At 38.1% G+C, this 15903-nt stretch overlaps 1 protein-coding gene across 1 annotated transcript in view; it reads left to right on the top strand.

Moving 5' to 3' along the window:
• The first annotated feature begins 14375 nt into the window (after positions 1-14375).
• The window catches only part of LOC132366758 (all-trans-retinol dehydrogenase [NAD(+)] ADH4-like), a 30813-nt gene continuing 29285 nt past the window's right edge, over positions 14376-15903 (top strand). The window contains exon 1 of the mRNA XM_059924330.1: positions 14376-14393. Within this exon, the coding sequence (XP_059780313.1) occupies positions 14376-14393 (18 nt within the window). The remainder of the gene's footprint in view (positions 14394-15903) is intronic.

Below are 15903 nucleotides of genomic sequence, written 5' to 3'. Positions count from 1 at the left end.
TGTTAGAAATCCTATACTTGAAAAAAGCCTCAAGTATCAGTGGTTCTATGAAACAAAGTTAAAAACAAACATGGAGGGCTTCACTGGTGGTGCAGTGGTTGAGAATCTGCCTGCCAATGCAGGGGACACGGGTTCGAGCCCTGGTCTGGGAAGATCCCACATGCCGCGGAGCAACTAGGCCCGTGAGCCACAACTACTGAGCCTGCGCGTCTGGAGTCCGTGCTCTGCAACAAGAGAGGCCGCGATAGTGAGAGGCCTGTGCACCACGATGAAGAGTGGCCCCCGCTTGCCGCAACTAGAGAAAGCCCTCGTACAGAAACGAAGACCCAACACAGCCAAAAATCAATAAATAAATTTTTAAAAAACAAACAAACATGGAAAGTGTAAAAAAGATTTGTGTTTGTCTGAGTAGCTTGTGACTGATTGTGTCCTCATTAAGTGTGAAAATTCTTTGATATTGTCACCTTACATTTTGTTAAATAACTATTGCTTTTGAAAAGCCTATTGTGGTGGTTTAGGAGTTAGTTAATAGTGTCTACATTTTTTTAAGTTTTATATTAAGTATTTATATATTATAAGAAATTGCAGTAGGGCCATTTTCGATTAGTCAGTGTTTTCAGGCCTTGAAATAAATCTTGACCAAGTGAAAAAAACAAAAATACATAGAAACAAATGACAATGAAAACATGATGACCCAAAACCTATGGGACATGGCAAAAGCAGTTCTAAGAGGGAAGTTTATAGCAATTCAATCTCACCTCAAGAAACAAGAAAAGTCTAAAATAAACAATCTAACCCTACATCTAAAGCAACTAGAGAAAGAAGAACAAAGAAAACCCAAAGTCAGTAGAAGCAAAGAAATCATAAAGATCAGAGCAGAAATAAAGAAATAGTGGCTGTATCAATTTACATTCCCACCAACAGTGCAAGAGGGTTCCCTTTTCTCCACACCCTCTCCAGCATTTGTTGTTTGTAGATTTTCTGATGATGCCCATTCTAAGCAGTGTGAGGTGATACCTCATGGTAGTTTTGATTTGCATTTCTCTAATAATTAGTAATGTTGGGCAGCTTTTCATATGCCTCTTGGCCATCTGTATGTCTTCGCTGGAGAAATGTCTATTTAGATCTTCCCCCCATTTTTGATTGCGTTGTTTGTTTTTTTAATATTGAGCTGCATGAGCTGTTTATATATTTTGGAAATTAATCCTTTGTCCGTTGATTCATTTGCAAATATTTTCTCCCATTCTGAGGGTTGTCTTTTTGTCTTATTTATAGTTTCCTTTGCTGTGCAAAAGCTTTTAAGTTTTATTAGGTCCCATTTGTTTATTTTTGTTTTTATTTCCATTTCTCTAGGAGGTGGGTCAAAAAGGATCTTGTGGTGATTTATGTCCAAGAGTGCCCTTCCTATGTTTTCCTCTAAGAGTTTTATAGTGTCTGGTCTTACATTTACGTCTTTAATCCATTTTGAGTTTATTGTTGTGTATGGTGTTAGGAAGTGTTCTAATTTCATTCTTTTACATGTAGCTGTCCAGTTTTCCCAGCACCACTTATTGAAGAGACTGTCTTTTCTCCATTGTATATACTTGCCTCCTTTGTCATAGATTAGTTGACAATAAGTGCGTGGGTTTATCTCTGGGTTTTCTATCCTGTTCCATTGATCTATATTTCTGTTTTTGTGACAGTACCATATAGTCTTGATTACTGTAGCTTTGTAGTATAGTCTGAAGTCAGGTAGTCTGATTCCTCCAGCTCCGTTTTTTTTCCCTCAAGATTTCTTTGGCAATTTGGGGTCTTTTGTGTTTCCATACAAATTTTAAGATTTTTTGTTCTAATTCTGTAAAAAATGCCATTGGTAATTTGATAGGGATTGTACTGAATCTGTAGATTGCTTTGGGTAGTATAGTCATTTTCACAATATTGATTCTTCCAATCCAAGAACATGGTATATCTCTCCATCCGTTTGTGTCATCTTTGATTTCTTTCATCAGTGTCTTATAGTTTTCTAAGTACAGTCTTCTACCTCCTTAGTTAGGTTTATTCCTAGGTATTTTATTCTTTTTGTTGCGATGGTAAATGTGACTGTTTCCTTAATTTCTCTTTCTGATCTTTCATTGTAAGTGTATAGGAATGCAAGAGATTTCTGTGTATTAATTTTGTATCCTGCAACTTTACCAAATTCATTGATTAGCTCTAGTAGAGGGAACCCTCTTGCATTGTTGGTGGGAATGTAAATTGATACAACCACTATGGAGAACAGTATGGAGGGTCCTTAAAAAACTAAAAATAGAATTACCATATGACCCAGCAATCCCACTACTGGGCGTATACCCAGAGAAAACCATAATTCAAAAAGACACATGCATGACAATGTTCATTGCAGCACTGTTTACAATAGCCAGGTCATGGAAGCAACCTAAATGCCCATCAACAGATGCATGGATAAAGAAGACGTGGTACATATATACAAAGGACTATTACTCAGCCATAAAAAAGGAATGAAATTGGGTCATTTGTAGAGACGTGGATGGACCTAGAGACCGTCATACAGAGTGAAGTCAGAAAGAGAAAAACAAATATCGTATATTAATGCATATATGTGGAATCTAGAAAAATGGTACAGATGAACCAATATGCAGGGCAGAAATAGAGACACAGATGTAGAGACCAAACGTACGGACACCAAAGGGGGAAAGTGGGGGTGGTGGGATAGTAGGGGGATGAATAGGAAGATTGGGATTGACATATATAGTCTAAGATGTATAAAATAGATAACTAATAAGAACCTGCTGTATAAAAAATAAAATACTATAAAATTCAAAAAATAAGACCTATCTGATAAAGGACTTATCCAAAATACATAAAAACCTCTTAAATCTCAACAATAAGAAAACACTCTATTAAAAAGTCGGCCAAATACTTAACAGACACCTCACCAAAGAAGATATACAAATAGCAAATAAAGCTATAAAAATATGTTTGACATCACATGTCATTAGAGAATTGCAAATTAAAACAACGAGATGGCACTACACACCTACTAGCAGAGCAAAAATCCTAAACACTCACACACCAAATGTTGGCAGGGATGTGGAGCAACAGGAACTCTCACTCATTGCTGTTAGGAAAGCAAAATGGTGCAGCCACTTTGGAAGTTATTTTTGTGATTTCTTAAAAAAACTAAACATACTCTAACTACATAATTCAGAAACTATGCTCCCTGGAACTTACCCAAAAGAACTGAAAACTGTTCATACAAAATATCCACACAAAAACCTGCACATGAATGTTTATAACAGCTTTTTTCATAACTGCGAAAACTTAGAAGCAACCAAGATGTCCTTCAGTAAGTGAATGGATACACCAAACTTTGGTACATACAAACAATGGAGTATTATTCAGTGCTGAAAAGAAATGAGCTTTCCAGCCATGAAAAGACATGGAGGAAATTTAAATGGATATTTCTAAGTGAAAGAAGGCAATCTGAAAAGGCTATACAGGGGCTTCCCTGGTGGTGCAGTGGTTGAGAATCCTCCTGCCAATGCAGGGGACACGGGTTCGAGCCCTGGTCTGGGAGGATCCCACATGCCGCGGAGCAACTGGGCCCATGAGCCACAACTACTGAGCCTGCGTGTCTGGAGCTTGTGCTCCACAACAAGAGAGGCCGCGATAGTGAGAGGCCTGCGCACCGCGATTAAGAGTGGCCCCCGCTCGCCGCAACTAGAGAAAGCCCTCACACAGAAACGAAGACCCAACACAGCCAATAAATTAATTAATTAATTAATTTATTTATTTATTTTTAAAAAAGGCTACACACTGTATGATTCCAACTATATGACATTCAGGAAGAGACAAATCTATGGAAACAACAAAAGGAGCAGTGGTTATAAGGGGTTAATGGGGCAGGGGAGGGATAAATAGGCAGACTACAGAGGATTTTTAGGACAATGAATCTATTCTGTATGATATTATAATGGGTACATGTTATTATACATTTGTCAAACCCACAGAATGTACAATGCCAAGAGTGAACCCTAATATAAATTAATGATTTGGGGTGATAATGTTATGTCAATATATGTTCATTGACTGTAACAAATGTACCACTGTAGTACAGATGCTCATAGTGGGGGAGTATGTACATGTGTGGGAATGGGCGTATATGAGAATTCATTGTACTTTCCAAACAATTTTGCTGTGAACATAAAACTGCTATAAAAAATAAAGTTAATTTAAAAAATTTTAAAAGAAGAAATAATGAAATAGAAAAGAAGAAAACATTAGCAAAGATCAATAAAACTAAAAGCTGCTTCTTTGAGAAGATAAACAAAATTGATAAACCCTTAGCCAGACTCATCAAGAAAAAAAAGGACAGGACACAAATTGATAAAATTAGAAATGAAAAAGGAGAAATCACAACTGACGCCGCAGAAATACAAAGGATTATAAGAGACTACTACAAAAAACTATATGACAATAAAATGGACAACCATGGAGAAATGGACAAATTCTTGGAAAGGTACACTTTTCCAAAACTGAACCAGGAAGATTTAGAAAATATAAACAGACCTATCAAAAGTAATGAAATTCAAACTACAATTAAAAATCTTCCTACAAACAAAAGTCCAGGACCAGATGGCTTCACAGGCGAATTCTATCAAACATTTAGAGAAGAGCTAATACTGATCCTTCTCAAACTCTTCCAAAAAATTAGAGAGGGAGGAACATTGCCAAATTCATTCTATGACGCCACCATCACTCTGATACCAAAACCAGAAAAAGATATCACAAAAAAGAAAATTACAGACCAATACCACTGATGAACATCAATGCAAAAATCCTGAACTAAATACTAGCAAACAGAATCCAACAACATATTAAAAGGATAATACACCATGATCAAGTGGGATTTATTCCAGGAATGCAAGGATTCTTCAATATACACAAATCAATCAATGTGATACACCATATTAACAAATTAAAAACTGTATATCATCTCAATAGATGCAGGAAAAGCTTTTGACAAAATTCAACACCCATTTATGATAAAAACTCTCCAGAAAATGGGCATAGAGGGAAACTACCTCAACATAATAAACGACATATATGACAAACCCACAGCAAACATCATACTCAACGGTGAAAAACTGAAAGCATTTCCACTAAGATCAGGAACACGACAAGGAAGTCCACTCTCACCACTCTTATTCAACATAGTTTTGGAAGTCCTAGCCATGGCAATCAGAGAAGAAAAAGAAATAAAAGGAATACAAATTGGAAAAGAAGAACTAAAACTGTCAATGTTTGCAGGTGACATGAGACTATACATAGAAAATCCTAAAGATGCTATCAGAAAACTACTAGAACTAACCAATGAATTTGGTAAGGTTGCAGGATACAAAATTAATGGACAGAAATCTCTGGCATTCCTATACACTAACAACGAAAAATCAGAAAGAGAAATTAAGGAAACAATCCCATTTACCATCACAACAAAAAGAATAAAATATCTAGGAATAAACCTACCTAAGGAGGTAAAAGACCTGTACTTAGAAAACTGTAAGACACTGATGAAAGAAGTCAAAGATGACACAAACAGATGGAGAGATATACCATGTTCTTGGACTGGAAGAATCAATATTGTGAAAATGACTATACTACCCAAAGCAATCTACAGATTCAGTGTAATCCCTATCAAACTACCAATGGCATTATTCACAGAATTAGAACAAAAAATTTTACAATTCGTATGGAAACACAAAAGACCCTGAATAGCCAAACCAATCTTGAGGAAAAAAAACAGAGCTGGAGGAATCAGGCTCCCTGACTTCAAACTATACTACAAAGCTATAGTAATCAAGACAGTATCGTACTGTCACAAAAACAGAAATATAGATCAATAGTACAGGATAGAAAGCCCAGAGATAAATCCACGCACATATGGTCATCTAATTTACGACAAAGGAGGTAAGAACATACAGTGGAGAAAAGACAGCCTCTTCAATAAGTGGTGCTGGGAAAACTGGACAGCTACATGTAAAAGAATGAAATTAAAACATTCCCTAACACCATACACAAAAATAAACTCAAAATGGATTAAAGACCTAAATGTAAGGCCAGACCCTATAAAACTCTTAGAGGAAAACATAGGAAAAACACTCTTTTACATAAAACATGGCAAGATCTTTTTTGACCCACCTCTTACAGTAATGAAAAGAAAAAGAGAAAGAAACAAATTGGACCTAATTAATCTTCAAAGCTTTTGCACAGCAAAGGACACCATAAACAAGACAAAAAGACAACTCTCAGAATGGGAGAAAATATCTGCAAACGAAACAACTGACAAAGGATTAATCTCCAAAATATACAAACAGTTCATGCAGCTCAATATTAAAAAACAAACAACCCAATCAAAAAATGGGGGGAAGATCTGAATAGACATTTCTCCAAAGAAGACATACAGATAGCCAAAAAGCACGTGAAAATATGCTCAACATCACTAATTATTAGAGAAATGCAATTCAAAACTACAATGAGGTATCACCTCACACCAGTCAGAATGGCCATTATCAAAAAATCTGGAAACAGTAAATGCTGGAAAGGGTGTGGTGAAAAGGGAACCCTCCTGCACTGTTGGTGGGAATGTAAATTGATACAGCCACTATGGAGAACACTATGGAGGTTCCTTAAAAAACTAAAAGTAGAACTACCATATGACCCAGCAATCCCACTACTGGGCATATACCCTGAGAAAACCATAATTCAAAAAGAGTCATGTAGCCCTCGTACAGAAACAAAGACCCAACACAGCCATAAATAAATAAATTAATTAAATTAAATTAAAAAAAAAAAAAAAAGAGTCATGTACCACAATGTTCATTGCAGCACTATTTACAATAGCCAGGACATGGAAGCAACCGAAGTGTCCATCAACAGATGAATGGATAAATAAGATGTGGCACATATATACAATGGAATATTACTCAGCCATAAGAAGAAACAAAACTAAGTTATTTGTAGTGAGGTGGATGGACCTAGAGTCTGTCATACAGCATGAAGTAAGTCAGAAAGAGAAAAACAAATACCATATGCTAACACATATATATGGAATCTAAAAAACAAAAAAAATGGTACTGATGAACCTAGTGGCAGGGCAGGAATAAAGATGTAGACAAAGAGAATGGACTTGAGGACACGGCGGGGAGATGGGGACGCTGGGACAAAGTGAGAGAGTGGCATCGACATATATACACTACCAAATATAAAATAGTTAGATAGTGGGAAGCAGCTGCATAGCACAGGGAGATCACCTCGGTGTTTTGCGACCACCTAGAGGGGTGGGATAGGGAAGATGGGAGGGAGCCTCAAGAGGGAGGGGATATGGGGATATATGTATGCATATGGCTGATTCACTTTGTTGTACAACAGAAACTAACACAGTATTGTGAAGAAATTATACTCCAATAAAGATCTATTAAAAAAAAAGAGTAAATCCTAAGAGTTCTCATCACAAGGAAAAAAAATGTTTCTATTTCTTTAATTTTGTATCTATATGAAATAATCTATGTTCACTAAACTTACTGTGGTAATCATTTCATGATGTATGTAAGTCAAATCATTGTGCTTTACACCTTAAACTTACACTGTATGTCAATTATATCTCAATAAAACTGGAAGAAAAGAAAAAGAAATGCAAAAAAAAAAAGTGAAGGAGTGAAGTGCACCCTGTAACTACGGATCCAAATGAGATGACTTCCAGGGCTCATAAGCAGAGATGATTATTGTCTCTGCTTCCTATTACTAAAGTCAAATCCTATGATTGCCAGTTACCCACTGGACTTGATTCAGGGGATATTTTCTGGTGCCTATGGGGAAAGAGGCGAGATAAATGCAGACATAACAAATGGGGGCAGGTAGACAATTTTGTCCTTTAAAATACTCATGCTGTAGTTATTTTGTCCTAGCCACATTTATGCAGGCAAGTCAGTCATTTCAGTGCTTGAATTTTTGTGTTTCAGCATCCACTGTGGCTTCTCGTTTTGAGATCCCAGATGATGAAAATGGAGCATGAACATCCTCAGCAATGCTCGTTTCTGCTTTTTTCACTAATAAACCTACTGATTAAAGTTTGACATTAATTTGTAGGGTTTTTTTGGTATGAGTTTAATCCATCTACATTATTTTTTTAATTGAAGTATAGTTGATTTACAATGCTGTGTTAATTTTAGGTATATAGCACCGTGATTCAGTTATACGTATGTATGTATACATCTATTTTTTTTCAGATTCTTTTCCCTTATAGGTTATTACAAAATATTGAGTATAGTTCCCTGTGCTATACAGTAGGCCCTTGTTGGTTATCTATTTTATATATAGTCGTGTGTATATGTTAATCCCAAACTCCTAATTTATCCCTCCCCCCTTTCCCTTTTGGTAACCATAAGTTTGTTTTCTATGTCTGTGGGTCTATTTCTGTTTTGTATACAAGTTCATTTGTATCTTTTTTTTAAGATTCCACATATAATGCATCTACATTATTTTGTTTGCTGATATTTTTATAATTATTTCTTATATTGTGTGGGGTTTGGTGGGTTTTCAATTTGTTTGTTTGCTTTCTGAAAGGTGGAGAGAAGAAGGCACAAGGCTAGAGACCTGGAGACCCAAGGAAGCTATGGGTGTGAGTCACCTGGGTTTTCTGTATGCCTCATATATCTCAGACTTGGAGCTGAAGAAGCCAGAAACCTCAGAACACCAACAGGCACAGACAAAAAAATAAGGCCCCAACAAAAGCCTGCTCTCTCTAACCAAAGAGTTAGAAAAGGGGCAGCCTAGTAAAACAGAAAACATTTAGATAATAGCTGCTCTACTCCCACCAAACACAACAGAAAGAACTGTAGCCCCACCCACCAGGGTGCTGTCAGAGAAGGCAAAGGAAGGATCTGGGAATTTCAACCCCACCTGGCAGTAATGAGCACCCACCCCATAGTGTGGGTGGGAAGCCTAGACTCCCATGCCCACCCAGCAATAATGAGGTATCCCTCCCCTCCCTCCTGAGGTGGTGTCAGAGGAGCCCTGGTGAAGAGTCAGAACTTTCACCACCACCCAGCAATAATTAGGCTACCCTTACACACATACACACACACATGCACACACACACTCACTCCCCATTGTGTCACGGGGGCCATGTGATAGCAGTAACAAGGCACTGCTATCCTTTCCAACTGGGGAGGTGTCAGTGGAAGCTGAACGGAGAGTTGGAATTCTCACCTCTGTCCAGAAGTAATAAGGAGCAGTCTCCGCCTCAGGAGTTGATGATAGCTAGTGGGGAACCTGAATTCCACTCCCCCTGACAGTAATGAGTCAGTCTCTCCCTCCCCTTCCCCTGCAGAGCTACCATGGACCCCCTGCAGATTTCACCAGTTTTCACCCCAGATTTCACTCAGCAGCCTGAGTCCCTCCCTGCTCCTTCTCCTTCCTCCCTGCCAGAGCCTGGGATTGCACAGGCAGCCAGCCCCAGCCTCTGTACAAGTGCAAAGACACCAGCCTAGACCCCTGTGGCTGACCCCCACCACTGTGCACATGCTCAGGGCTAGCGCCTCCAGCTGTGCATCTGCATGCTGCCAGCCTGACTCCCACTTCCAGCCTCCACTGCCAAGTGCATACCCACGGCAAAACCCTGCAGCCTTGCGAATGCAGCCCCACAGCTCCCTGTGGGTCTTGATTTCGCCCTATCTCCAGTCACTAGCCTGCACTGCTGGGCCTACCTGCAATAAGCCCCTCCAGCTTTGCCCCTGCACTCCACTGGCCCAAGCCTGTCCACTGCCATGTGCCAGTTGCAAGACCCTGCAGCCACAGGAGTGTACACCAACAACAAGGGCGCCATAGCTGCTTGTCAGCCCCGACCTGACTGATTCCTGTCACTGGCCTGCACCACTGTGCTCACTTACAGCTAGCCAGTCTACCTGCACAACTGCATCCCACCAGCCTGACTTCTGTCACCAGCCTCCACTGCTACACACATGCCCATGGCAAGACCCTATGCCACAGGAGTTCTTGCCAACAGCCAGAGCCCCCAGAGCTGTAGGTGCACCCACAGCTGGCCCCAGCCTTTGCTACTAGCAATGGCCCTTGCCACTGCATGTGTGTCTGCAACCAGCCCCTGCCACTACACAGACACTTGCAGCTTCTTCCCACAGCTGAGCCGCTGCACAGACACCACAATTGCCTGACTTGATCCCTAGCCATTGGACCTAGAGGTACCCCTGAGAACCCCAATAGCTCTTGCAGCCACTGCAGACCCTTCCGCAGCACTCGCCAGGCCCATGCAGTTGTCAGGTGACAAGTGTACCAAGACATCCAATAGAGAAAGACTATCTTTTCAACAAATGGTGCTAGGATAACTGGATATCCTCACACGAAAGAAAATGTTGGATCTTCACCTCACATCATATACAAATTAACTCAAAATGGATCAAAGACATAAATGTAAACACTAAAACTATAAAACTTAGAAAAAATTGATCAGTGTAAATCTTTGTAACATTGGAGTAGGCAGTGGTTTCTTAGGTACAACACAAGAAGAAGAAGAAGAAGGGGAGGGGAAGAAGAAGAGGAAATAAATAAGTTGGACTTCATCAAAATAAAAACTTTTTGTGCTTCTAAGGACATTATCGAGAAAATGAAAAGACAACCCACAGAATGGTAGATAATATTTTCAAATCATATATTTGATAAGAGATATGTGTATCTAGAGTAAAGAATTCTTATAACTTAATAAAAAAGACAAAGAGCTTAATTGAAAACAGGCAAATAATCTGAATAGACATTTTTCCAAAGAAGATATACAGATGGCCAGTAAGCACATGAAAACATGGTCAATATCATTAGACGTCAGAGAAATTCAAATCAAAATCACAGTGAGATACCACTTTGTACCTACCAGGACAGCTATAATTTTAAAAATCGGATAATATCAGATGGTGACAAGGATGTGGAGAAATCATAATCATCATACACTGCTGGTGGGAATGTAAAAGGGTGCAACCACTCTGGAAAACAGTCTGGCAGTTCCCCACAGAATTAAACATAGAGTTCTACCATATAACCCAGCAATTTATTTTCTAAGTATACACCCAAGAGAAATAAAAACATATGTCCACACAAAAACGTGCATGAATGACTATAGCAGCATTATTCATAATAGTCAAAAATTGGAAACAACCCAAATAAGCATTAACTGATGAATAGATAATGTACTATATTAATACAATGGAATATTTTTTGGCCATAAAAAGGAATGAATTATTGATACATGCCAAAATATGGATGGACCTTGAGGACATACTGCTAAGTGAAAGAAGTCAGTCATAAAAGACCACATATCATATGATTCTATTCGGTAAAAACATCCAGAATAGGTAAATCTATACAGACAAAAAGTAGATGAATGGTTGCATTGGGCCAGGGTGGTGGTTTGGGGCGGGGGGCGTTGATGAGAAAGGAATAGAGAGGTATGCGTTTCTTTCTGAGGTGACGAAAGTATTTTAAAATTGATTGTGGTGATAGTTGCACATATCTGTGAATCTACAAAAAAACTGAATTGTACGATTTAAATGGGTGAATTGTATATTAAGTCAATTATATCTCAATAAAGTTTTTTTTTAAAAAAGACAGAAATTGGCAGAGTAGATTTAAAAACATGACTCAAGTGTATGCTGTCTATAAGAAAGTCACTTTATATATAGGCAGGTTGAAAGGAAAGAGGTAAAGAATATATATCATGCAAACAATCAAAATAAAGTAAGAGTGACTATATTAATATCAGATAAAGTGGACTTCAGAGAAAATAAAATTATCAGAGGCAGAGCAGAATATTATATAATGATAAAAGGGCAATCCACCAAGAGGAAACAGCAATCCTAAATGTGTATGCACCCAGAGCTACAAATTTGTGAGGCAAAAGCTGATAGAACTGAAAGGAAAAGTAGACAAATGAACAATTTTAGTTAAAGACTTCAAAATCCTTGTCTGAAAAATTGATAGACAAATTAGAAAGAAGGCAAAGGTATAGAAGAACTCATAACACCATCAATTAATTGAACCTAAGAGACATTTATTGAACATTCCACCCAAAAGCAGCAGAATACACATTCATTTCAAGTGCCTATGAAACATATTCCAAGATAGATCATATCCTGGGCCATTAAGCAAATCTCAACAAAGGTAAAAGAACTGAAATCATACAGTTTGTTATCTGATCACAATGGAACTGAACTAGAAATCAATAACAGAAATCATAAACATCAATAACAGAAATAAAAGGAAATCTCTAAGCACTTGGAAGCTAAACAACACACTTCTAAATAATCTGTAGGCCAAAGAAGAAGATTCAAGGGAAAGTTTTAAAAATACATATAACTGAATGAAAATGAAAAACATACCAAAATTTGTGTGACACAGCTAAAGCTGCACTGAATCTGATATATGGCACCAAATGCTTACATTGAAAAAGAGGAAAAACTGCAAATCAATAATCCACATTCACACTTCATGATCCCAGAAATAAAAGAGCAAAATAAACTAAAAACAAACAGAAAGAACAAAGTAAGTTAATAGCAAAAATCGGCAAAATTGAAAAGAAAAAAATAGAGAAAAATCAATGAAACAGAGCTTGTTCTGTGAAAAGATCAATAAAATTAACAAACCTCTGGCAAGACTGACAAAGAAAAACAGAAAGAACATACAAATTACCAATAAGCAGGAATAATAGAGAGTATATAACTACTGACACTGTAAACATCAAAAGAGTAATAAGGGGCTTCCCTGGTGGCGCAGTGGTTGAGAATCTGCCTGCTAATGCAGGGGACACGGGTTCGAGCCCTGGTCTGGGAAGATCCCACATGCCGCGGAGCAACTAAGCCCGTGAGCCACAACTACTGAGCCTGCGCGTCTGGAGCCTGTGCCCCGCAACGGGAGGGGCCGCGATAGTGAAAGGCCCGCGCACCGCGATGAAGAGTGGCCCCCACTTGCCGCAACTAGAGAAAGCCCTCACACGAAAACTAAGAGAACCAACACAGCCATAAATAAATAAATAAATAAATAAATAAATAAATAAATAAATAAATAAATAAATAAATAAAGTATTAAAAAAAAAAAAGAGTAATAAGAGAATACTATTAACAACTCTACACACATAAATTTGACAACTTAGATAAAATGGAGTAATTGCTCAAAAACCGCAAACTACCACAACTCACCAAATACGAAATAGATCACTTACATAGCTCCACAAATATGAAGGTAATTGACTTCACAATTTAAAATTTTAAACATCTCAAAATAGAAATCTGTAGACCCCGATGGTTTCACTGAAGAATTCACCCAAACATTTAAAGAATTAACACCAATTCTACACAATCTCTCACAGAAAATAGAAGAGGAGGAAATAATTTTATGAAATTAGTATTACCATGAAACCAAAATCAGGCAGAGACAGTGCAAAGAAAGAAAACTAGTACACCAAGTAGAATGTGTTCCAGGTATGTAAAGCTGGTTCAACATTTTAAAATTAGTCGATATAATCCACCATAATCCACAGGCTAAGGAAGAAAAATCATATGCTCATATCATGACACAGAAAGAACATTTAATCTTCTTCTCTTCCCCTCTAGTTAAAACTTTCCCACTGGTGTTGCCTTTCATTGGGAATGTATTTCCTTGTCTCCATGTTCATCAGGGTCCTGGTCAAGACTCTCTTAATCCACATACAGAGATTTGCTCAAATCCAAATCCTGATTGTTAGACTTCTTACAGAAATTGGTTTCAATTTCTCTGAGTGACCAGCTCAGCATACCAAGAGGTGAGGAGCTTATGCTAAACTACTAGATAAAACTGTCTAGTAACATCCTAATTCCTCAAAAATGGAACAAATGCTTGGAAAAGCAAATGGATTACTCAAGTTTAGAGTTACAGAGATCATATCTGCATTTGAAAAACAACATAGACACAATTCTGTACATGCTATGAGAAATTTTAAACTTGGACATTTAAAAGACCAAATTTAAAATTCAAGAGAGTGGATACTCAGAGGGGAACTTCATGATTGAGAGAAGAAAACAAAGTTTGCACAAATTCACCTTTTGTGCGTTTTCACTGAGCTAAGTCTATTTCATATCATACTTAGGAACCTCCCTCAAGGAACAGGAAAATCTGAGTTTCCAAGCATCGTGTGTGTTAACTTCCTGATTATACAAAAAGCTCAGGACCCAGCCTCTTAATCAAACAGTGATGTCTACTCTCTTGGACTTTGAAAGTTGTACCCAGAATCTCCCTTTCTCAATATATTCATCTGTGGCCAGAAGAACACGGAGAAAGTCAGCATGAGTACTACAGGGAAAGTAAGTATAGTCTTCTTTATGTCATATCATAATTGTGTCAATCTGTGCGCTTGTCTATTTACCAACACCTCATTGCCCAACTAGTTTCTATACTCCTAAAGTGGGAGACAGTCTTAATCTTAATACCTCTCCTTCTCCTTCCCCTTTTCTTTTATTCCCTTTATGTGCTTTGCCTTTCCTCAGTTTTTTCAGTCCTTTAATAGGCAATATATCAAACCCTATATCAAACTTTCCAGAGTCAAAGATATACCCCCTCCTTCAAGGATCTTACAGAGAGACATAGTAATTATAAGAGTGTGCAAGAGTAATAAAAAAAGAGAGAGAAAGTGCTCCTAACTTGGCCTGGCTTCACAGAGAAGGTGACATCTAAGAGGAAACTTACAGATGTAAGAATTCACCAGGGAGGAGACAATTGTACAGGCAGATGAAACAACATGAGGAGAATCTCCAGAATATTTTTTGTGCCTGGAAGTGACCAGAAATAAGGTTGGAGAGACTGACAGGAAGATCATGGAGAGCCTTGTAGACCATGTCGACAGATTCTGACAAACAATTGGTGGCAATATCATTTTTAGGTAGGGAAAGAGCATGATCAGAATTATAGTTGAGATAGCAATTCTATAGAAGATGGACTTGAAGGTGATGAATCCAAGCCAGGTGAAAGGTAATGAGGACAGGACCACACAGTAGCAGCAGGAATGGAGAAGAAGGGACAGATTACAGAAACTTTTAGATTGTGGAGACTGAGGGAAAGAGAAAAATTAAGGCTACTTCCCAGGTTTCTTCCTTGGATGAGTGAGTAGGTTACATGGCCACTCACTGAAACAGAGAATAAAGTAAAGAGTAAAGAACAGATTGTGTGTTATGTCCACCACTGGGCAGGGGGAGGGGGGTGGCAGAAGAAAGAAATAATGGTGTGTATATGTTTTACCATGTGGAGTTTGAGGTACCTGTAGGACATTCAAGTAGCTGATGAATAGAATCTAAAGCTTAGGGACAAGTCTATCCATAGATACAGATTGTGAACGTCATCTACATAAAGGTGGTAGCTGAATCTATAAAAATAGGTGAGACCACATAAGAAGAGAATTTATAATGAGAACAGTGGTGGGCTGAAATCAGAACCCCTAAGAACTACCTTACCACCAACAACCTTGTCAATCTCAATCTGCCAGTGACCACCACCATTTGATGAATTGCCACAACTAGATGGTCTCCATCCCTACTTCCACCCCAAAACTGATTCTCTCCCATACCTAAGATCACAAATAACTCCTACACTGCAAAGTCATTTCTACCCTGAAACTGGACAACTTCATTCATGGTAAGATCAAAAGTATGACATCTATCCTCTTGGTTGCATAGCATTATGTAAATATAGTTAGAATGGCAAGACTAATTTGAATACAGAAACTGATATACAAGAAAAGTTGAATTGAGGTTCAAGAGGTTACATTCAGTGTATATTTAAGCGATGGTTTCTTTTTTTTTTTTGGCTTGAGTGCAGAAG

This window comes from Balaenoptera ricei, chromosome 5 (genome assembly GCF_028023285.1).
Source record: "Balaenoptera ricei isolate mBalRic1 chromosome 5, mBalRic1.hap2, whole genome shotgun sequence".
In the NCBI taxonomy this organism is placed as follows: Eukaryota; Metazoa; Chordata; class Mammalia; order Artiodactyla; family Balaenopteridae; genus Balaenoptera; species Balaenoptera ricei.
This window is presented reverse-complemented; position numbering and strand designations above follow the sequence as displayed.